Source organism: Centroberyx gerrardi, chromosome 13 (genome assembly GCF_048128805.1).
Source record: "Centroberyx gerrardi isolate f3 chromosome 13, fCenGer3.hap1.cur.20231027, whole genome shotgun sequence".
NCBI classification, from domain to species: Eukaryota; Metazoa; Chordata; class Actinopteri; order Beryciformes; family Berycidae; genus Centroberyx; species Centroberyx gerrardi.
This window is the reverse complement of record NC_136009.1, coordinates 5,151,124-5,175,000: the sequence shown is the minus strand read 5'-3', so window position 1 is coordinate 5,175,000 and position 23,877 is coordinate 5,151,124. Positions and strand designations below refer to the sequence as shown.

General features: G+C 41.5%; 2 protein-coding genes across 4 annotated transcripts in view; both read right to left on the bottom strand.

Moving 5' to 3' along the window:
* Positions 1–3,839: 3,839 nt before the first annotated feature.
* Positions 3,840–23,877, bottom strand: part of LOC139917188 (uncharacterized) — a 33,334-nt gene continuing 13,296 nt past the window's right edge. For all 3 annotated transcript variants that reach the window (XM_078287481.1, XM_071906267.2, XM_078287482.1), the window contains 8 exons: positions 14,828–14,911; positions 13,989–14,069; positions 13,255–13,349; positions 12,568–12,705; positions 10,498–11,194; positions 9,051–9,116; positions 8,860–8,901; positions 3,840–6,998 (listed from right to left, as the gene is read on the bottom strand). In XM_078287481.1, the coding sequence (XP_078143607.1) occupies positions 6,991–6,998; positions 8,860–8,901; positions 9,051–9,116; positions 10,498–11,194; positions 12,568–12,705; positions 13,255–13,349; positions 13,989–14,069; positions 14,828–14,911 (1,211 nt within the window). In that variant the 3' untranslated portion in view covers positions 3,840–6,990. The remainder of the gene's footprint in view (positions 6,999–8,859; positions 8,902–9,050; positions 9,117–10,497; positions 11,195–12,567; positions 12,706–13,254; positions 13,350–13,988; positions 14,070–14,827; positions 14,912–23,877) is intronic.
* Positions 16,510–22,955, bottom strand: LOC144542121 (uncharacterized; the record flags this gene model as incomplete). The annotated part of the gene is made up of 6 exons (XM_078287570.1): positions 22,937–22,955; positions 21,145–21,294; positions 18,371–18,418; positions 18,148–18,228; positions 17,325–17,363; positions 16,510–16,850 (listed from the first exon to the last, which is right to left on the bottom strand). Coding segments are annotated over exons 1-6 (678 nt in total), but the record flags the coding sequence as incomplete, so codon positions are not given.

The window sequence follows — 23,877 nt, the reverse complement described above, 5'->3', positions numbered from 1 at the left end:
CTTCTCACACACACACACACACACGCACACGCACACACACACACTGTCTTTCTCTATGTCTGTGTGTATGTCTCTCTGTGTGTGTGTGTATGTGTGTGTGTGTGTGTGTGTGTGTGTGTGTGTGTGTGTGTTCCCCAGGGCCATGTGATAACGGCCGGCTTACGAAACGTGCCGGGCGACGACCCTGACCGATGATAACCAGGCAGAGAGAGAGAGAGAGAGAGAGAGAGAGAGACAGAGAGAGAGAGAGATGGTTTTCCTGAAGTTAACTGTATTTCTGGAGCTGCTGATCCATTTGAGGCCATGCAGATGGGGAGCACAGCTGACACTGACGACCCACAGTCTATTTATGATGCTGCCATAAAACATCTCCATCTTCCATCTCCATGTCTTTTGTCTCATTCACAGTTTCATAGTGGGCAGATCTAATGAGATAATGCCCTAACGAAAAATCCATAATATGCCCAAAATATTCCTATGGGGACTTAGAGTGTGCTTGTGGTGCTCAATAATGAGTTCATATGAATTGAATCATACTATATGGTATTTTTTATCTCCTATGATATCACTATAATATTCCTAGAGGGTGTCTATGATACTCAATAGTGAGTTTATACTGACCTTATTGTGCTTTATGGTATTTTCTATCTCCTATATCACTATAATATTCCTATAATATTCGTATAGGGCCTTATAGTGGCTCTATGGTTCATGATTTTTTTTAGACTGCATTGGTTTATTATCATTATTGTACTTGATATTTCTATGATATCACTATAATATTCGTATAATATTCCTATAGGGTCTTATAGTATGTCTGTGGTACTCAGTAGTGAGTTTATAGTGACCTTATTGTACTTTATGGTATTTTTTAACTCCGTGACGTCATGTGTAGTCTCCTTCTTAAATGTATTATAGGATTAGTATAGTTCTTCTTTGTGAGTGTGATTGCTTATTGCTCTCATCCAATAATCCAATAATAAGTGTAATCCTGGGTTCTGAACAGTACAGTACTGGAGGAATACTGGATTCAGGGTAAAAGCACGTGGAGCAGAGAGGCTGCAGGACTTGGCTTACACTGGCCTCTGGTGGACAACATGGGAACTGCAGCTGAAGTGCTACATATCCATATAAGACTGCAATCACCACTTGAAGTCAGTGATTTAGTGGTGAATAAAAAGGAGGGTGAACTTTGACCTCCAGTAGGTGATCATAAGACAAACAACCATAAATATGAACAAACTTACTATGATTTCTGCTGATTTATATCCTAAATATTTATGCTTGAATTATTGAAGTTCATCATTCAATATCTCTACTCAAATATTGATATCTAGTAGGTAAAATATTCCCATTTTGTCAGCCCAAGATTTAAACCACCTACTTACATTTAAAATGTACTTTAGTTTGTTAAGACTTTGTACAGTCAATCATTTTGTCAGAGTAAGTTTTACTTTTTCTCTCTAATAGTGGAGATCTCAATCATTATCTGAAGTTTTCAATTCATTTGTGGTATTTTTTGTCTTCTTTTTTGCAAAGCACTTAGTACCTCTGTTTTGAAGTTACATACAAAAACGTTTGTATTGTTCTTATTATCATCATTAATCCCTTTCATCTTTCCCTCCCTTTCATCTCCATAGGTGGAGTAATGTGGAATAATGTGGTTTATTTGTGTATTTTTGTATGTTAGTTTTATACCATAATATCTAAACACTAAAAATTATAAAATTCTGAATTGAATATTAGCAGTTTGATAGTGAAAACAGTAGTAAAAAAGAATCATTCCTATACATTCTCTCTTTAGTGAATGAGCCAGTAATTAAATATAATATATATATATATATTATATATAATTATATATAATATTATATATATTATATTTTACATTTCTTGTTTTTATGCCTTCCTATAAAGCACTGTGTACTGTTGAATAAATATATAAAATTAGCAATAATAAAATAGTCATAACAATTCATGAGGGACTCTGGAACTAGCACAAAGAGACTCAAACTGTGTCTGGTAGTAAAAATTCAAGTTTTAACCTCAATTTATTGCATTTGAGCAGATTTTGGCACCGATGTGTGAATAAATCAGTTTGGACTGGCTCATAAGAGAGAACAGAGAGTATCAAGCCACCTGTACGGCTGCTGAGTGATGCTGGAGCAGCTACAGCCTGAGCAGATCACAGCCAATCAAACAAAGGACTAGTAATTAACAGCAACAAGTCCATTAATCTGCATTTACTCTCTCTCCTTTGTCCACTCCTCTGTCTTCCTCTCTTCAAGTGTACTATAATTAGACCTTCATCAGCGTCTGTTTGATGAAGAAATCAAAGGAACAGAGGAGACAGATTAGAGCGATGGCTCCGCTTACTGTTGGGTTTCATCTATAGAATAAAGCAGCTGTTTAACACAGATCTGCTTCAAATGTGGTAGAAAGGCTCCTGAAGCAGCTTTTACACCATGTTGACACTAAAATGTCAATTCTGATTGGCTGGAGGGCTGATGATTCATTTCATAATAAGTAGAATTAAATGGATGCAAGTTGAGTGAAGATAGGTTTGGAGATATATTTATGGGATATTGAGAATAATACAGTATATACACCATTAAAGTTTCAATGAATATTCATTATCTGATGGTTGGCTTTCCATTATTTGACGTGAATATTCATTATTTCATGATGTGAACATTATCATTTCCATACAGGATGCTCACTGTGATTTAAGACGTTCTGACAGGCCCTGATGAACACCTAGATGGTTGAAATGGGTCGGTGGCTGGTTTGACTTCTACACACTTGTCCTGACCTGGCTTCACTTTGACTTTCACTTTCACATAAGAGACTGACAGACTTTTTCACCCTCCTCATCCTCCGCAGTGCTTTGATTCCTGGAAAAGCTCAGCTTCTCCGCAATGATCCTGACAAAGGCTATTTCAGCCAGTCATTTTTTCAATATCAAAGAGTAACTAAACCCCAAACCCAAATCTGTGTACAGCCTGACATCTAATGGTAAAAAGCATGCTACTGAAATTGCCATCTGCTATTGGCTGATCTTTTTTGCTAGGTGATGTCACCACCTGTTGTTCTCTAGGTCACATCACCTGGCACAAAAGATCAGCCAATAGTAGACGGAAACCAACAAGCAATAGCTGATTTTTTTCATTTGTGGTTCATTTCGAAGGAGGTGCATTAATCAGATGTTTTTTTGCCATGTAAGGTGCTTCAACATACCCTAGTCTGGACACACATATCTGATCTGTGCCACTACAATGTGTGTGGACAGTCTGGACAAACTATGAGACATGATCAGAACATCAAATTTGGTCACTTTGCCTGGTGTGTAAATTAAGCTTTAATGTAAAGTTACTGCATCATTCTTGCTTTGATGGGAATTAATATCTCAGACCTGCATCTTGGTCTATTATGGACAGGAGCAGGGATGGAACGATATATCGAAATTCAATATATCGCAATACAAAAATGTGACAATATGTATTGTGGGGCAGAAAAATGAATTGCGATATTAGCTCCATTTTATTCTGCTGTAGTAATCACAAATGAGACAGCTTGACCATCACAATTTCACAAGCTCTCCATCCAAATTATATAAAAGCCCTATAAATTGTGGCTAAATTTGTGGCTCAGAAATAGTCATTCTTTGTTGTCGCTGAACTTTTATTTATTACATTGTATTGTTTTATTGATTCGTCACCCCCATATTGCGTGTTGAATTGTATCGTGAGATAAGCATATCCTCCCATAACCTAGACAGGAGTGACACAGGTCCCACATGCCAAAACACAGTTACTATCTATGAAAAAAAAAGCCCGGAGTCGTTTCTGTGTCGTCCCAAACCTTTATTGCAGCTCCCAGAACAGATCATTTACAGAGAACTGTGACAGTCCAAATCTCCTCTACAGAATCCACATTATCATCATCACTTCACAATAATTTAATCACCTGTTGTCAGTATCTACAGGATAACTAGGTCTGTAGACTGAAGCCCGTGATACAGAGTCAATACTGAGAGGCAGAGGGGATGGGCAGTTTTCAACACAGCATTTTTCCCATAAGACATTTGTTCCACTGTTATTGACATGAACCATATCGAAGTCCCAGGTAATATTATGAGTTCTATCAGATGTATGTTGGTAACTGCCACCTCCTTTGCCTGGGAATAAGTTGTCCATGTATCACAGCCCTTTACAGCATGTAAACCACTTCTGTTCAAAGATGAACCTCAGTAATAAAAAACATAAAAACCTGTCTCTCCAGGTCGTTGCGGCGTGGTCGCTCTTCTTTTATCTTATTGCTAATCGTGTCGTATTCTTTCCACTTACAGAATAAAAGTTTGTCCTGAATTAGCGCAGCCCCCCGAAAAACCTGCCTGTCGCAAACAGCATATGGCTTTGAAAAAAAAAAAAACTTTGTTTAAAGATTTTTCTGAATATTAAAAATGTTTTTTTTTTGTCTCCTTAAATCCTTTTTTCTTTAATTGTTCTTTTTAAAAATCTAGAAGATCTCTCTATCTTTGTAAAGGTGGTAATCTGCAATATTAACAAAAAAAAAGAAGGTTTTTAAAATTCACATTGACTTACAAAGTGTTAGGGAAGTAGAAAAGACGGGCTAGTAGTGTTATAGAAAAAAACAGACGTCCTACCCGACGACTACTGCACGCCACTGGAATGTGTTGCATCCCGAAAAAAAACAACCGCTAGTTAGTTATGTGAGGACTGGGGGTCGATTCTCTACAGTGGTTTGCCTTCCGCTTCAGGACCATTTTGCATCCCCAAAATGAATGAAACCCAAAGCTGGTGAGGAGGGACGCAAAATAGCCGATTTAGACTGATACTACACGGAGGAATGTTTTTTGTTAAAGTTCCGCCTATTTTCGATCGCGTTAAAAAAAAAAACGGGATCGCAGGTCCGGACCCCCCGCAGTAGTGTTGTGTTGCAGTTCGTTCCTACGGTATCACATGTCTATCGTCTGGCCTGCAACGGAGAGAAATTGCGACTCCGCAGAAGAGGAAAAAAAGGGAACACTGACTAAAAAAAAAAAAAAAAACACGACACACGAGTTATACGAGTTTCCTTCAGAGGAAGGAAATAAAAAAACGGACGCTTAGCGCTTTCTCGTTTTGAGCAGAGGGAACGAGCCGCTGAAGCTTCGCCGTCGATGATAAAAAAAGTAATGACAACATCAAGAACATGTGTATTTGGGATATTTTTATGAACTGATCTTGGTTGACGTCCGATCGATTTCACCCCATGTGAGCCAGAGGCGATGGATCTTCCGTGTTAAAGCGAGAGAGAGATAAATGCGGGATCTGGATCACACGGGGTTAAAAGGTCAGATTAAGCGTTCCGGGGTCCAGCTAGGCTTCTTATATGGATCTGAGTATCGCTGGTGTGTTTGAAGAAAAAAAGGGGCTTTAAACCACAGTGGGACAGCGGCGCACTGTCCATGGCTTCCTAGTTCACATCACAGTACAAGTTTAGAAAGTTTAGAAGTCAAACAACTTTACTAAGTCAAACTCAAAAAGGAAAAAAAGGTGAAGTTTAAAGTCAAAAACTTTACAGAGAAAACTTGGAATTTGAGCTTCCTTGATGATCGAGTTAGGTGGTCCTGGTCATCATACTTGGAAATAATAATAATAATAAAAAAAAAAAAAATTGACATGAACAGCTGGAAATCTACAGAACACACACACACGCACACACACAGAGGTACTGGTAGTTTGGAATAATGAGAAAAGAAATAGTGAAAGACAAAATATAAACAGGGTCGAGTCTCCGGGAACTTCCAACATGACGACATCTACGGCTGATTTGTCGACGCACACAACACGCGCTCATCGTCGGGGGTACGTAAGGATCACACACACGCACACGCACACACACACACACACACACACACACACACACACACACACACACACACACACTTTCTCTCTGCATTCACATGCTAGCATATGGCTCATCCTGGAGTCTGGAGTCGACACATACTGAGTGGTAAATAACAGACTGACTGGGTGAGGAGGGCGGAGGGAGGGAGGCGCTCAACAGTTTTCGCATAGGATCTACAATGCCGTGGCCGAGCAGGGGGAAAGGTTTGCTGAAGTCATCTTAGCACCCATGGGTGTTTAGTGCATACTTGGGGGTGGGAAAAATGGTCTATTCCCATGACTTTCTCCTTAAAATATATAGCACTTTCCCCCCCCCATCGCCCCGGTTCAGTTGCGATTCTGGGTCCATAAAACGCGATGTGAAGGGTTTTTTGAACCCGCAAAGTCAAACGCTAACCTCGCCGTACGGACCAGAGTCTTCCATCTCAAAGACTTTTTGCTGCTGCAACTGCCAAATACTTCTAGTGTTTCCTGATAAGAGTATTCAGTTACGTTAAAAATCCAGCTAGGGAGCAGTTTTGGCGTAATATTGCGTGGCAACAAACTAGAAAAAGTCACTGGAAGCTTGAAAAAAAGAAAAAGTGTTCCAGACTCTCTTTCAGATGCAAGACTCTGGCCGTAGAAGTACAGCAACATAGAGGTTTCCATGGCCTGGACGTCTGGCCACAGACACACAGATCTACACCGCCCTACACAAGAATGGGAATGGATTCTCCATTTTGCTAAACTCAACTAAAATAAAACCAAAAGCTAAAAAACAAACCAAAAAAAAAAAAAGAATAGTGAACAAAAAAACGGTAAAGAGAGGGGGAAAAGAAAAGTACCATATTATTAACAAACAATTCATCTGTGATCAGACAGATTTACACAAAAAAAAAAAAAGAAATTCAAAAGGAAGGTATTTTTCAGAAAGAGTGGGAGAGAGAGGGGAGGGAGAGGGGGAGAGAGAGAGACGAGTGTTGTCGTGACGACTCGATCCGTTTCTCCGGAGGTGAGAGAGATGCATCGCTCCGAGCGCGCCCGGAGGGTGATGATGCAACGTCAGTGGGTCCTTGCTCCGTCGCCGCGACGACCGCAGGCTCTACGTTTCTGTAGGGGCCGCAAACAGAAGATGACATCAGCAAGAGACCACAATGTTTATGTGTGACACTGTGTGATGAGTACATGTTTGGGTATTGTTATTAGAAATGATAAGTGACATTAAAAAGCAGAAAACAGTTTGGATCTTTCGACTATGATCGGTGCAATTCAGTACAAAAACAAAACACTTTTTTGTACTTGAGCACATATTTTGCACCAATCTCTGAAAAAACTAAAAGTGCATTATTGTCATCACATATGGAGGCTATTTTTCCCTGACTACATGGTGTGCTGTTGCTTTACCAGTGATCATGTAGCATGACCTCTGCTGGTGGAGACCAGTGACAATGAAGACTGACAGCCATTTTATATTGTGTTTCTGCAGCCCAACACTAGAGGGAAGTGACTGCTCTGCCCTCCATACACAAGTCCCATTAGCAGACACACGGCAAAGTCCCTGTATCTAATATCCAAATAAATATCTGGCCATTTCTGCTTGATCTTTGCTCTCCATTATAGTGATAAAAACTACAAGATCTAATTTGGATTCACTTAGATATGGAGAAAGGTTGTGTACCAGTCTTTTTGTCACCAAATTGTAAATTCATAAAAGAGCTTACTTGCCAAAAAGTTGAGAAATTGTTGAGTAGATAATGAAGCATATTAGCATATTACACCACCCTTTATTTAGATTCAAAGTTCTATGATGATCAGATATTGTTTTGATTAAATATATGACACCACACTGCAGACTGGTGTTTACTTTGCCATTGTAAATAAAGTATATAGTCTGACAAAGAGCCATGTAGACTTTGGATTGGCCTCTTTGCTCCAAAGGCAATGTGAAGGCATCTTAAGCCCCAATCTGTGATCTGTGACTGCATTACGCCGCCTTCTGCTGACATGCCTTCACCCTGCATCTGGCTTTGTTTACATAGCGATCTATCGGATAGAAGATCTTTTTTCACTCCGAAATGCATCTGACCTTTTTATAAGGACCGACACTCTGAGTGTTTAACATGTACTTTACGGTTGTAAGGCTGTAACATTTGTAAACAGTTAGTAATATGTGTTACGATAATTGACAAGTTATTTTCCATCTATAAGTCAAATTCCTCAAGAATATATGTGAATTTAAATCCAAAATGTAGATGTTCAAATAAATTCCTGATTGGATCTTAAAGGGAGACCCAGTAATTTGAAGAAACTGTCTGTCTGGATCTGTTCATGTGCCAATTATGAATATGAAACTTGTTATAAAGAACACAACACGCGGACACATCGGAGCGGTCGGGCATGTTGCAGCTGGCAAAGGTTTCAAAGGTGGCTTCACCTTATCAGGCATGGCTGTTTCTACACAGTACAACTGAGTATAACTAGAATCACACAAGGAGAAAGACCCGTTTTGTAACAATTTGTGACACCAATCTTGTCTAAATAGGTAAAAATGACATGTAATCTGATTTTTCCGTGTGTTTTATGGCCATGAGGAGATTGGCTACATTTACCCAGGAACATAGGCTCTGTTATCTTTACTGTACCCAAAGTACAGCTGACAATCAGTGCCACGTTGACTTAGATAGCCGACATGCTTTGCTGCAAAGTGCTGTAGTGTCCTGATGCAACATTATGTAATACACAGTTAATGCCATGTTTTTCAAAGTCTGGGTCAGGATCCAAAAGTGGGTCACAGAACGATTCAAACTGGTCCAGCCAAACAGAATGACTTGGAAACACTATTAGACCAATTACAGTATTGTCAGTGGTGATGTTTTTGGTATGGGTGGCTCCAGTGGGAACTGAGCCTTTGGCATTGATACCAAGTTTACAGCCTAATAAACATGAGAATGAGAATGAAAACCAAGTTTACCTGTGGGCTCATCCTGAATCTGTTCCTCTGCCTCTGCAAAATCTGCCGTTGAAAAACAGAAACACACACACACACACGTAAGATCACAAAATCAGAGAAAACATTTGGGCCTACTCTGTGACCTATTTTGGACATCAATTATTAGATAGTCCAGGACTGTGTGTGTGCCGTGAGAGTGTGTGTGTACCCACCTGCTTCTGGTGCCTCCTCTTCCTCTTGTGCTACTTCTTCTTCTGCTACTTCTTCTTCTGTTTCCTCTGTGAATGTGGAAAAAGAACATCATTTGAAACCACACACCGATTATATAATGCTCCTGAAGATAGAATTAACATACACTGTACTTCAGAAACACACTATTTGTAGAGATGCTGTCTGCTTGGAGTAAAAGTTCAGCAAACACTATACACAACGTTAATCCCAAATTTGTTGATGACAAAGTTTTTGAGATTGTCCCATTTGTCAATTTAGCTATTAAGTGATGAGAACATGGACACCACATTCATCCATGTGTCCCTAGTAGATTGCTGTCTCTAGTGCTCCATGCTAACACTTTAGCATACACTATGTTGAGTGATAGTAGCCACTAGCATTATCTCAAAAGTGAGAAAATGTGAGCTTGTAGCGCTGTAGCAACATATGTGGCTAGGAATGGCAGTATTGTGTAGGAGATTGGTAAAATTTACACTAAATATAAAAAAATGTTAAAATGTACATTAAATGTAAAAACAACACACCGTTTGTAGCAGGGACTACTTTCTCCATTTCCACAGAAAGTGAATGTGATGGGTAATATAAGACTGTGTACAGCTAAAAATCATTGAGCAGTGGATGGATACGTGGTTGCTCACCTGAAATAGTTCCAAAAATAAACCTAGCTACATCAGCTATATTGAGTTAATATTGAATTTTAAAATGTATGAATCTACAGGCCTTACAGTAGCTACTGACAACTTTTTATCACTAAAATTACTACTACTACTACTACTACTATTATAACTCAACATAGTGTATGCTAAAGTGTTAGCATGGCGCTCCAGAGCCAGTGATCTACCAGGGACACATGATTTTGTTGTCCATGTTCTCATCACTGGTAAGCTGACCAATGGGACAATCTACCCAAAACTTGGTGTATTGCTTTAAATGTGACTGCAAATGTGTTAAAAAAAAAAAATGTTTTAATACAAACTGTTTTTGGACCCTCACAAACTTTCCTGAACGCTATTCTGTCCTGGTGGTTCAGTAATCAGTGCTGAAATGTGTGAGGGTGATAACGCTATTTTACCCTCTGTTATACAAGCACTGTAGCAATTAGATAAGAGTAGAAACCACCCTGTTTGTGGAGGGTTAGGAAATGGATTTATTAGCAAAACCTCAGTGCCTTGATAAGGGCTGATTATTCCTGCTAGTGTTGTCATGATAACTGAAATTTCAATGCTACGTTATATGGAACCGTTTCACTTACAGAGCCAACAAAGACAGACACCAAAACCCCTGTGAAAAAGTTGCTACAAAGCTGTTCAAGTTGAAATGTGGTTAACACTTTGCCTGATGGTTTTTCTTGTATGCCATGGTATCAGTGGCAGCAGTATCAAATTGCCAAGATTGACATGTCTTTTTGCTAATGCCCCTCTTCCTTACCTGGTACTGCTGGCTCTTCCTCTTCTGAAGGAGCGTTCTCCTCCACAGCCTCTACCTCCTCTGCCTCCTCCTCTACGGCCTCCTCCACTGCTTCTTCTGAAGGAGCGACCTCTTCTTCTACAACCTCTGCATCTGCAGCTGGCTCCTCGACGGCTTCTTCTGAGGGAGCGACCTCTTCTTCTACGGCCTCTACGTCGGCTGCCACCTCCTCAACGGCTTCTTCTGTGGGAGCGACCTCCTCTTCTACAGCCTCTACGTCCGCCACCACCTCCTCAGCAACCTCCTCGACAGCTTCTTCTGAGGGAGCGACCTCCTCCTCTGCGGCCTCTACTTCTGCTGCCACCTCCTCAGCAGCCTCCTCCATAGTTTCCTCTTCTGCAGCAGCCTCCTCCACGGCCTCCTCCTCTGCAGCAGCCTCCTCCACGGCCTCCTCTTCTGCGGCAGGCTCCTCCACAGCCTCTTCTTCCGTTGCAGCCTCCTCCATGGCCTCCTCTACTGGAGCAGCCTCTTCCACGGCCTCCTCTACATGTGCTGCTGGCTCCTCCACAGCCTCCTCTGCAACGTCCTCCTCTACAGCCTGTTCTGCTGCTGGTTCCTCCACAGCCTCCTCCTCTGCTGGCTCCTCTGCAGCCTGGTCTGCCGCAAACTCCTCAACAGCCTCCTCCTCAGCTGCTGGCTCCTCCTCGACTGGTGCAGCCTGGATCAATCAATGTAAGCCACAGGTCACAGGAGAAACTATGAACATTTCACGCTTCGTTTGCCATCGAAGCACCTATGGATAGGTTTGCCAAATCATGATCCAACTTATTTAGGGTCACAAGGCATCTCTTTTTCTGAAGCACCACGGTATGTATCAAAATTAGGGTTGGGTCATAAAAAAAACAAATATTTGTTCCAAGTACTTCTAACAAAGTGAACTAACTAGGTAGAGCTCCAACAGCAGAGTAAGCTCTGTGGATCAGCCACTAGAGGGCTTCTGGTGTCATTTCAAAACCCTCCACACTCACTGTTTTGCACTCATCCTCCAGTAGCTACTTTTGGTAGCAGTTATGTCATTAGCAAAGCCACACAAAAGCCTAGGGTGAGCCAACTCCAAGAAAGTAAAGGACAATCTTGTTCAGTGTAAATTATGTGGAACAGTTGTTGGCTCCATGGCTCCACAACAACAATGCTGAATCATTAAAAAAAAAACAAGACAGCCCACTATTTCTTACAAGCAAGATGATGTAACCAAACTAGCATGACAATATTTGTGTAACAGAAACCAAACAGAGAATCTCTGCCCTTATTGCCAACATGATTGCTAAAGATATGCAACCGATCAGTACTGTAGAAAGCAGAATACTGTACAAGTGATTATTTTTGTCCATAATCTGCTTTAGCCTTTGTAAATTTTGGTCAATATCTGCATATTTGTCAATACCACACACTGAATAGTAACCCAAAATGGACTTGTGCGCATCCCTAAAAAAATTCTAAAAAAAAAAAAAAAATGCATAGTGCCTGGTGTGCATAGCTTCTGTTCATAAGTGGTGCTTATTCTAAGTACCACTTACAATAAGTACTACAGTAGAATAAGTAAATATTTATGGATCACCAATTGTAAGTGTTCTGGAAATAAACAAAGACAAATCATTTTTCTACCACACACATAACACCGGAAGAAAGTATTTTTCTTTTCTTTGTTGTGACTTTGAGTGTTGTTTCCAATTTTGATCTTAATTTTGTTGTAAGCAGTTTCTGTTGGAACGTTTCATTAAAGCTGCACTACACATGACTTTTATTTAAAATCCACCCGTCTTAGCCTAAATTAAAAAAAAACAATCTATCCTACCAGGTGGTTAATTGCAGTTAATTGCATCCACCTGGCATCCCAGGTGGAAATCAGTCACTGATTAGATGGCTGGAATGAAAACCTGGACTGAGAACCACTGGAAGTCAAAAAGTGAAGTGGTACTGCGACAGAGATGCCTAGTGCAGCTTTAAAATGGCCTTAATTATTACAAATTAAATGGTGAAAGAAAGCAGGTATGCAGTTGGGATACAATGCGCAGTAGCAGAAGCACGTACCTCTTCCACGGCCTCCTCCTCGGCAGCGGCCTCCTCCTCCACCTCCTCAGCAGGAGCAGCAGCCTCCTCCACAGGCTCCTCCTCCTCCTCCACGGGAGCAGGCTCCTCCTCCAGCACCTCTGGCTCCTCCTCGATCACCTGGACACGTCAGAAATGTAAGAAAAGGGTTTGTTTACATGTACTTTATGGATTGGTCGCCACAAGACCCGAAGTGGGAGCTGTGATGTTGAAGTGAAAATAAAGAATATAAATTATAACATTGATGTGGCCAAATGTGGACAGCGACAGCATCACTTAAGATCAGCCTTAACTAGCCAATGGAAAGATATAAACAATAGGTGAAATCAGCAGTAGTTAGGATATGGAAGAGGCAGAAAAAATATGATCTCTGAAAAAAAAAAAAAAATGGTGTCGCTCAATAAATGGCCAACCTGTACATGAAGACATCACCCAAAAGGAAATCTAAAGGTTCATGCTTCCTATTCGTACGTTAATAAGTGACTGCCAATGAGAGGACTAAATATCTATATATTTGAAATGTGGTATTTATCTTCTAAAATATGTATATTTGATGTCATATCTTTCAGCAGGGAGCGCTTGGAGAAACTCGCAATTTGGCCAAGGGTGTCTGCAGTTGGACACAGTTCTGCTGATGGGTTTATAATAACGAAGCTGGTCTCTACCAACCTCAGGAGCCTCCTCAGGCTCTGGTTCTGGCTCAGGTTCGACTTCAACCACCTCAGGTTCGGGCTCGGGCTCGGGCTCAACCTCAGGTTCAGGCTCTAATGGGGAGAAGCAGAGAGTTCAACACTAATGCCCCTTCACTCACACACACACACACACAAGTTGGGAAGATTACAGTATGTTGATCTGGGTCCATCCTTCAGGAGGCAATTCAGACCTCCGTGTTCAACATGGCAGATGTGACAATCCAGATACAATACAAAGCTAAATTAGTTCAAAGTTGAACTCTGACCCCACTGACAGTCTAATTGGGCATTTCCCAGATCACTAGTCCAGTGTGAAAGGGGTATTAGAGAATTGAAAGAGCTACTGGAAGCAGTGAAGTGAGAGAGAGAAGCACTTCCAATCTAATTTTTCTATTAAGTCAAATTATAATTTTGACTGAATCCAATAACACTGTAAAATAAGATCTCACATGACTTTAAATACCTTGGAATACGGAGTTTTCAAATTCAGACAATAAGCAGGTCTTACAGGATACAGGGAGAATAACAGATGTACTTGAAGGTTGATATTTGAACTTTGCCAAGACAAATTTCCAGTTCTACTTGCTTACTGGACACTGGTTTTTGTTTGCTACATGATTCATTGATTTCACAAAGCCAGTTGCTGACTAAAATGTCATGTGTAGGCATTCACACTCACGTACGCACACACACACACACACTCACACCTACCTGGTGGGGGTGCAGCAGCCTCTTCTGCTACATCGGCTTCAATCACTTCCTCAACAACCTCGGGCTCAGGCTCAACGACAGCTAAGGAGAGAAAGGCAAAGGAATTGATAATGTTATTATTACTTAATTTTAATGGCAGCTTTTGTGAGGGCGAATGCATCTGTGCAAGCATGTAAGGGTATGCACTGTGTGTGTGTGTGTGTGTGTGTGTGTGTGTGTGTGTGTGTGTGTGTGTGTGTGTGTGTGTAATTAGGATGGAAGGTGTATTCAGCAGATGTTGGAAGGATATTATATTTTTATTATCTTCAGACAAGACAAAGAGAAACAAACACATAGAGCGACACCGGGGAGGGGGGCGGGAGACAAGTAGCTCTTTGCTACAGGAAGGGTTTATGGGAAATGTAGTCTTAATTTTGAGAAACACTAGCAGTAATACCACTAGTGTGAGATAGAGGCTACCAATCATCTCCACCATGGTCTCATTTGTTTACAGTAATTATTCCAAGGTACCACAATTAATTTGACAAAGAAATATTGACATTAAAAATGCTATACATAGCACCTTTAAACTGGACCACCAATAAGAGGGTTTGGTAACCAAGTGGTGCTGGCGTACTGCTGTTGATAACAAATGATATTAAGCCAACAGATAATGAGCCAAATGATACTGTAGTATATCTCTTTAAGGCTCCAGGGATCTCATCATATAACACAGATGTATGTGTGTGTGTGTGTGCCTCATTAGCTACTACAAACATGTTCCTGCAGCACCACTGGAGAGATTGTGCACGTGTGTGTGAGAGTGTGTGTGTATGCGTGCATGTTTCTGTGTGTGTTACCTTCTGGTGTGGGTGCAGGAGCCTCCAGTGGGGCGGCGGCCTCTTGTTTGGCGGGGGTGACGACAGTGACCTTCTCTTTCAGTCCTACACGAGACGACGCACACGTTTGGTTGGCATGACAGCACACAATAAAGCAGGAAACAAGGCACCATGGGACCAAAGACTGTGTGGCAGGCTAGTAAAAACACTTGACTGGTGTAAAATGTAAGAAAATATATCTACATGTATATATAATAAATCCTGGGATGAGCACATATATAACAATATCAGTGAATATATTCATCAATGTAGTGTGGGATAAGCTCATATTTCAACAAATACTCTTAATATATCCTGGGATAAAACACATTTAACACACTGTAGAACATACATGAAAGTGGTCATTTTAACATACATTTCGTCCATATATTGTATCTGTGTATAATGGGAAGCATATGTGATGCACAGGATCTTGTGCGGGAACTTGAAAGTGTGTCAGAAATGTATGTGTCAAATCAGATTGTCATCATATGATAATAGTAATACACCATTCACATGAAACACACCAACATAAAAAAGGACATGGGTTTTCTTTTGCTGCTGACTCTTTGAAGTTTCACAGTTTGATATCTGATAATATCATGATTTGAATTTACACAAGAGAAAGAAAATCAGCTGTTGGTTCGATCCACAATGTTGTCTACGCTGTGAGACGTGAATATAGATAAAAAGCAAAGTGGAAAAGAGATAAAATGCTCATTTTAGAAGTATAGGAAACTAGTAGTGTAGTGAGGGGCTGAGTTTGGTTTATTTTTTCAATCATCCCTCAAGCAACTTTCTTGCCGATTGCTGCATGATTTCTGTACGCTTTCCACACACTCGTACAATATCCAATCCCTTCCATTCTGATAGACCCAGTGAAAGAAAAGACTGGCTTACACACTTAGAAAGAAAAGGGCACCTACATGGATCCAGAAACTTTATTGACAAAAGAAGAAAACACATATTCACGGTGCTGAAACACAAATCTCCCTAGATTTAGAAAAACTTGATTGGGATTTCTCGTGAATACAAGACAAATCTCTTCAGTACACCATAACGTTTGATTCTAAGTGCTGAAGAACTAAAGAGCCTGTTAACCCATTGATTTCAGTCTAGTCAAATCTAAATCCGAATATCATGAACACTAAAGTACATCACACTTGACTTCAAAGCACATTTCAATGCTTTTTCCAACCCCTGCCCTTTTTATCTAACCCTTCCTCCACTTCTTTTCCCATCTTCCCTTGTCATACATGCAAGAGGACAGAGTTTGTTTCATGTGAAAAGCGAAGGTTTGGCAACAACACTAAGGGATCTATACATGGGCTGAAAATGGCTGCCATCTCCGTTAGGGGTTTCCCACCCCTATAACCAGGGGGCAATGCACCAGACCCCTGTCTCTAAGGTGGCTTTATCTGGGATCTTTAACCTCCTCTGCCACCAGTGTTGGCATATCAACTACAGGTCTGACCTCTGACTTTGTCAGATTTGCCTTTTCTGCCCTTGTCTTTGGCCGACTCTTTCCCTTTCCCCCTGTCCTCCTCCTGCGCCTTCTTTCCCTCCCCCTCTGCCCTTCTCTCCTTCTTCTCCTCTTTCTCGCCTCCCTTCTTCGATTTCCTCTCCCCCTCCTTCTCGTTCTCCCTCCCCTCCCCCTCCCTTTTCTCCTCCTGCTGTTTCGCTTTCTCCCTCCCCTCCCCCTTCTCCTCCTGCTGTTTCGCTTTCTCCCTCCTGAGTTTCTCCAGAGCTTTCTCCATCTCCTCCCTCTCTATCTTCTCCTCTTCCTCCTTCAGCCTGGCGGCCACCCTCTCCCTGGCCTTGGCGGTCACCTCCTCCCTCCTCAGCTCCAAGACCTTGTCCTCCTCCTCCTTGGCCAGGAGCTGTCGGACCTCGGCCAGGGCTAGCTTGGCGATCTTCTTGGCCTCCACGCGCTCGTGGATCATGGCCAGCTGCTGCTTCAGAGCCTCCCGCAGCTTCCATCCCACGTCCTTGGTCAGAGGGTTTTCTGGGGCGGACGTACGATAACACCATTTGCTTTTACGCCACTCGTTCAATATGAGTTACTATGCGAAGAAGGCCATGCTGCATTCTAAAATGTAATGCGTTATTGGATGCCACCATGCAGTATGCTGGCGTAGGCACATCTGTAGACCATTTCTTCTCCAAGCAGTGAGTAGACTTTGTAGACAACACCAATGGGTTGGGTTTAGATCAGTTTTAGACCGGCCTAGACCAGTTGAGGAGTGGTTTTACACTGGTTTTATGGGAGTTTATTAGGAGGAAGTTCACACCACTCTGGGTCTTAAGCTGTACGTTAAGATGGTAGATTACAGTATCTCATCACAACACAGCAAAGTATTTTAGTACAGTCTTAAAGTATCAAAGAACAACACAAATCCTCCTCATTATCATCCTCATTCATTAGAATTATGTTCTATGCGTCTAGCCCACACCATGCAGCTGGCTGGCAGGACGATACCTTTCTTAGCTCCCCTCCTGGCCACATCTGGTTTCTCATCTGATGTTACACACAAACAAGACAACAAAGTTATAACACTGGGATTGGACTGGTGTACATGGAAGTCAGGCCGCTGTATGCCGCTCAGCAATCCATCCGTTTACACATTCATTCATCCATCCACCCATCCAAGTTCCATTCGGCGCGCAAGGCAAGGCCTCTGAAGCAGCTCCGTATACTACTTAACCCACTAGACACGACACGTGAAGCTCGTCTCAGCCTGGAGCCAACAGGTCTATAGTCAAAGCTAGCAAAAACGCTCGCAAACTGACAATCTTTAAAGCAGAGGAGCACTGGTAGAGCACTGCTAGACAACCTAGCTAACAGACAAACATACAGCAGATGACTGAAAGCAAACATTATGCAAAATGTACACAAATGTATTCAAATCCAGATCTGTAAAGCAACAAGTTCTACTCGTGCAAATAGGGCCCAACAGAGACGCATGTGCTAAAGCTCACACACAAATTATATTTTTCTCTCAATTGTCACAATGTCACAGGAGACACTTTTTATATAGCCATTGGGTATAATTACTTTTGGGATGCAAAATGGTACAATCAGGGATGTAGTGGGGAGGTAAACCCACCTAAAGCATAAACTAATAACCAATTTGTTCATAGCGGTGGTTGTTGGCCTTGTGATGATCACAGACTACAGGTCGCAGTTTACCCACCTTTTATTTTACCACTACACCACTTTGTACGAAGCAAAGCAAACGCTAGTTCATACTAACAGACCAAAGCTAGCTCCCCACCACAGCCTAACGACGCCGTTCTCATGCCTGCCAGATACTGAGTTCCTCTGGTTCCCGCTTTCCGCCTCTCTCTCCTCCTGAACCTACGGACTGGGAGTTCTGGGTGGACTGGGAACACACACACAGAATCATGCACAGGAGTGTTTCCCCCGTCATGAACAGCCAGAGATAGCAACATACAAAATGTCATTGCTGATAGATAGTTTGTAGGCTGAAAATTTCCACAGTAAGTACCACAGTAAGTTAGTACCTCTGCATGTCTCTTTTTTCTTTTCTTCACGTACCCCACTCTCCTTTGCTGATGTTTATGTGACACACACACACATGAGAACATAAATTGTGACAGTCAAACAAAAAAAAAAAAACACCCAGTACTATATGATCTTAATACACGCAATTAACATACAACATGCAAGTCAAAGCAAAAGTCCAGTCTGAATTGTTAGTTTGAAAACTTTCAAAATGAGCATCCAATATGCATCAAGTCAATGACAAAGTCTCCAGCAATTCAGACCATAACCACATGCAAAACACACCTTCTTTCCACAGTAGCCTAGTTAGAGTTCTTGCAGTCTGCAACTTGTAATGGAGTTCAGTAGACTTGTATGTATATATGGCCTCTGGTGAAGTGTCACACCCAACACATACATATGTGAGAAGTGACTATGATCTATTACTGATAATGGGTTGTGCGGCATCAAACAAATCATTTGGCTTCTGCATGCCTCGAGGCGGTTATTTGCATACAAATCGGTATGGCTATCGGTATTAACATGATGTAAAACCAATGAGGATGTTAGGACTATCAGAAAAATCAGTGCATCAATCAGGACAGCACACAAAATAAAGAAAATATTAATAAGTTAAACTGGGAAATTGGGAATCTCTATGAGAATCTAGTGATCAGCTACAGTGATTAGCCAAGAATGTGTGCCAAAACTTATACAAAGATAAAAAGATAGCCATTAGAAAAAAAAAAATCGGATCTTTTAAGTCGGTGTAAATGCAACCAGAGTGTTGGAAGCCAACGCAGGATGAGCCAGCAGGACTGTGATAAATATATTCTGCCTGTTAGGTGGCAGATTGGAGGCACAGTGACTTTCAGCTCAACCTACGCTTAGTCATTTTACAATGACTTGGTGAGACAGGGAGCTCTCACCAGTCTAACCAGTTGAGCAGCTACGAATTCCTATATGATCTGTGGCAGTGTAAGTTAGAGCACTTTAACACCTGCATAGAGATTCATGCTTCAAATGCTACTGCAGAATTGGAATCACTCCACCCTAGAGCAAGACTAGCCAGTTTTGAAATCATGTGTCATCCTTGCCTCCATTACACTGCAAACCTGTCAAAACACAGACACACACTCCGATCCACCCACACACACCGTTTGTTTCAGCTGTCGAGCTTGTAGAAACACCAGTAGATTCAAACAAACACTTTCTTTTCTAGATAGGAGGAACCTCTTTCTCCTCACTTCTTTTTTTCCTTACTGTATCACTCTCTTGTCTCTCTGACTCTCTCTCTCTGACATATCACTGTTCTTATTTAAGGCCCTTCTACTTTAACAGACTCAAATTTCAGCACACTCCCCTCAGGCACTCTGGCCTTAAAGCACCAAACACACAAACTGGAATTATCAAGATGCCATTTCAGTGATCCAAGGGATCAAATTAACATCCATTAAGTATTGCAAGAATGCTTCTACAATAAACCTAGCTTATGATCTTTCCTGTGACAAGTTCAGTCCATTCAAACCTGTGAATTTTAAACTATGCATTAAACAACCAATAAGTCATAAGCCTTATGATTGACGACTAGGTGAAAGATGTTTGCTTTTATTATGTTTAAAGGATGATCGGGAGGATGGAGCGATTCTGATGAAAATGGGTATACACTGCTACCGAGCTGAGGAATGGTATAAAGCAACCAACTACAATCAAACAACAAACAAAATGAAGCTTAATTACCTCAGAGTACACAAGCACCTGAAGGATGGAATGCACCAACTTAGCTCAATTACTCATGAATTTAAAACAAAACAAACTTTCAACGGCAATTCGACTATGAATTCAAGACAAAACCAAGAAGCTCCAACTTGAAAGAGTAAAAAACAAAGTACAAATTCATGCTAATAGTCCAAGTATACAATGTAAATGCTTTCAGGGTCAGTTTGTATGGCATGCAGCAGTAGGAGTAGACAGAAAGTAAGAGAAAAGGGACAACCAAGCAGTTGTCCAAGTGCAACTGGTCACTGCGTCTTTGCATTGTCTAGTGTCGTTGGCTGCTGCCAACAGGTTTGTGCACAAAACAATTCATCGATAACTTGTAGAAAAGAGAATCGGAGGTTCAAAAAGAGGCTTTTTCAAAAAGTGTTCCTGAGTGAAATGTCCTCATCTCAGCAAAGGGACTGACATTGTCAAAAGTCCTTCGTATGGTTTTAATGTTCTCTGCAAGATTTTGTTGATATTCCCAACTAGGGACTGGTGATTCTATGTTTTGTCCCCCAAGAATGAGGCTCATTTATCAAGTTGTAGGGTTTCTGGACATTAAGGGATTCTGTGTTGACTGACCCCCTGTCTAAAACGTTCATTAGTGGAGTGGTTGTCAAGAGCTAAGTAGGGGTCCAGGAGGTGGGTCACAGGCCCTATAGCACAAGAGGAAATTTGTATCCAAAGCTACTGGCTAGCTTAAGTTGCCACAGTCCGCAAAGGTAAGCCGAGTAAAATACTGTAGGGAAATAGGTAGCTTCAAGAAAGGGTGTATTTTTTCCTACACAATAGCTTGGGTTGTGAGGACAGTTATTTAAAAAAAATGTGGGTTCCTTTAGAAAAACTTTGAGTGCATTAGTGGATTATTGGGCTGTTGCTGGGCATTAGCTGGCCTGAGGCTATTGGTTATGGAGACCGACTATGATAATCTTCTGCCCCTGACTTCCGTCATCTTTCGCTCCTCTCCTCCTGACCCCTCCCTCCTCCTCCTCCTCGTCCTCCTCCCGCTCCTCCAGGACACCGCCTGCAGTACCGTGCTCCTCCTCCAGGGGCTCCAGGGGGTTTATCAGACCATACAGGAAAGTGAAGAAGCTGTTAAGCCAATCAGAGCCGCCCTCCTCCACTTCCGCTAACCAATCCAGAACCTCGGATTCGCCCTGACCACCGCCCTCACTGGTCAGGCCTACGCAAACAAGAGGGAGGGGATGGACGGAGGATGGATGGATGGATGGAGAGAAAGAAGTGGAGAAGGAACAGGGGAAAAGTGAAGAAAGTGGTAAAGTCATAGAGGTAGATGGGAAGATGGAATCAAAGAAAAGGAGAAAAAGATGTGATGAAGTAAAGAAAGAGGCGGTTATGAGAAGAGGAAAGAGAGAGGGAGGGAAAGAAACGAGAGGAAAAGGTGGAGAAGTTTTAAGCGTAGGTTAGGCAGCGAGGGAACTACTCAGGCTCTATAGTAAGCAGTTGGAGTCAGAATTGGACAGACATAGGAGTGAGGCAGAGAAAAAGAAAGAAACAGAGAAACGGACAGAAGCTGGGTTTCCATCCAAGTATTTTTTTGGCAAATTCTGATACATCACAATAGAAAACCTGAAAATGGCAAAATTTGCTACAATTTCCTCCAATTTCTAAGTTTTTACGCTTACTTGAGGAGGAAAAGTTTTGTCAATAAAGAAATTCTGTGATGAATTGCAATGGAAACGCATTTGTTGAATACATAATGACGTAGGTTTGGTACGACTGGTTCAATTTCATTGTACAACAGTTCAAAAGTGGCTTTGGACTCCTTGACCTTCCAGAGCGTTCTTGAAAGAGTCGTTCCATTTTTCTCGTGGATACGTTTCTTTTGACATTCAGGAAGTAGATTTATTCGTATTAACCCAGCTGATGGAAATCTAGCCTAATTTGCACTTTGTTTTTTGTGGCATTTCAAACGTTCGTGCAAAATTCACTTGACAATTGGATGGAAACATAGCTAGAGACAATCAGATACAGAGAGGGATTGATAGACCAACAAACAGAGTGAGAATCAAAAGAGAGAAAGTATAAAAGCGACAGAGAACTACAGTATAAAGCCTAAACAGGAACATGCAGAGGGAGCTTCAATGGTTCTCTACAAAGCAGTTGTGATAGAGCTTGAGAGAAAAATGCTCAAATACGTACGATAAGAGCGAGAAAGTGAAAAGATAGAAAGAGGGAGATTCGAAGAGGATCTAAATCAAGTGCAAGAGAACTACAGTATACTGCCAGGATGGGAGCATGCAGTGTAAAGCCAGGAAGCAGCAATGGGAGCAGTTCCCAAGGAGCCAGAAAGTTGCAAGGCAAAACTTCTTGGTGAATAGATTACAGCAGAGCAACACAGAGGCAAGGGACGGTTACAGAGACATGGATAGACAGATAGATGGGTAGATAGGTAGATAGATAGACAGACAGAGAGACTGAAGAACGACCTCTTCAGTGACAGACTGGATTCCCCTCTATTTAGACTTAGTAGAGCCTCATCAAAGTAATTGTGGCGGTACAGAGCAGAGCACTGCAGTATAACAACATTTCAGAACAAGAAAATTGGAGCAAAAGACGTTATCTTGTAGTGCCAAGTTCTGATACTAGCCTAAAATGCTTCTATTTAGAGCAAAATACAGTCAATAGTGTGGATACTGGGACAGTGACTCTTTTTTGCTGCTGACTCACATACATTATAATATGAGTCTGCCATCAAAAGATTGATACGAGTCAAAAGAACAGACTGTCAGCTCTTGATTAAGGGTCTTCATTGGCCTCCATGTTAAACCATGTAAACACTGTGGCCCCAATAAAAGGCCAACCTGAACTCCTGATTCTCATGGTTGTCCTATTTTATGGTTCTATGAACAAATGGAAACTTTTTTGGTTCTTTTAGGTACTGTGTAGAACCTCTTCAGCAGAGTTCTTCACATCTTGGTTCTACTACAAATGGCATACCGTCATTTGCACCATACATCTGTGGTCCAACGTGTCAAATCAAGTCAAATCTAGTGTACACTGTACTATTGGTTTGGGAGTTGTGAACCTCACACAGACAATACATGGAATGGATCCTGATCCCGTATCAGAACCATGCAACATGCAGTAGGCTTGGGGATTAGCGTTGCATTGAAGACAACTGGGAACTACAATGTTTCTGACCTCCAAGCTAGAAGAAAAGCTCCCAGTTGCCATGAATGCTTTGAGCTTCATATAGACTAGAGGAGAGATGCCCCAAAAACTCTACTGCTAGAAAATAATCAAGGATTTGATCAAAACAACACAAAAATAAAGAAAAACAGAACATTTCCATTGGAAATCGATGGGAGTGGTGTGTGCAAAACAGGCTAGGGGCAATTCACCTTCAGTTCAGTCAATTTGAAGTTTTCAGTGCCTGAAATTTAATGAAAATGCACTTCTTGAATTGAAGGTAAATTAAACCCAGCCCCGGTCCCAAAAAACCTCATTAATTCCATCTTTGAATAACAGGTTAGTTGACAAACCTCGCAGGTTTATTATAGAGGTACCACCGTGAATCTTTAACTTTTTAGGTCAGGACCTAAGCTTTAAGAATTTAGTTTCTCACCCTGGGTCTCAGGCTCATTAAAAGACACTAAAATTGTTTCCATGTGGAGATGTTGAAAAACAGGCCATGGCCCATTTTTCATCACAAACCATAGTTTAAGAAACGCTGAACTTAAGCTTTTGGGGAGCTCAACTCAGTTGAAATGGCTGAAATTGTCTCTCTGGTTAGAGTCAACAA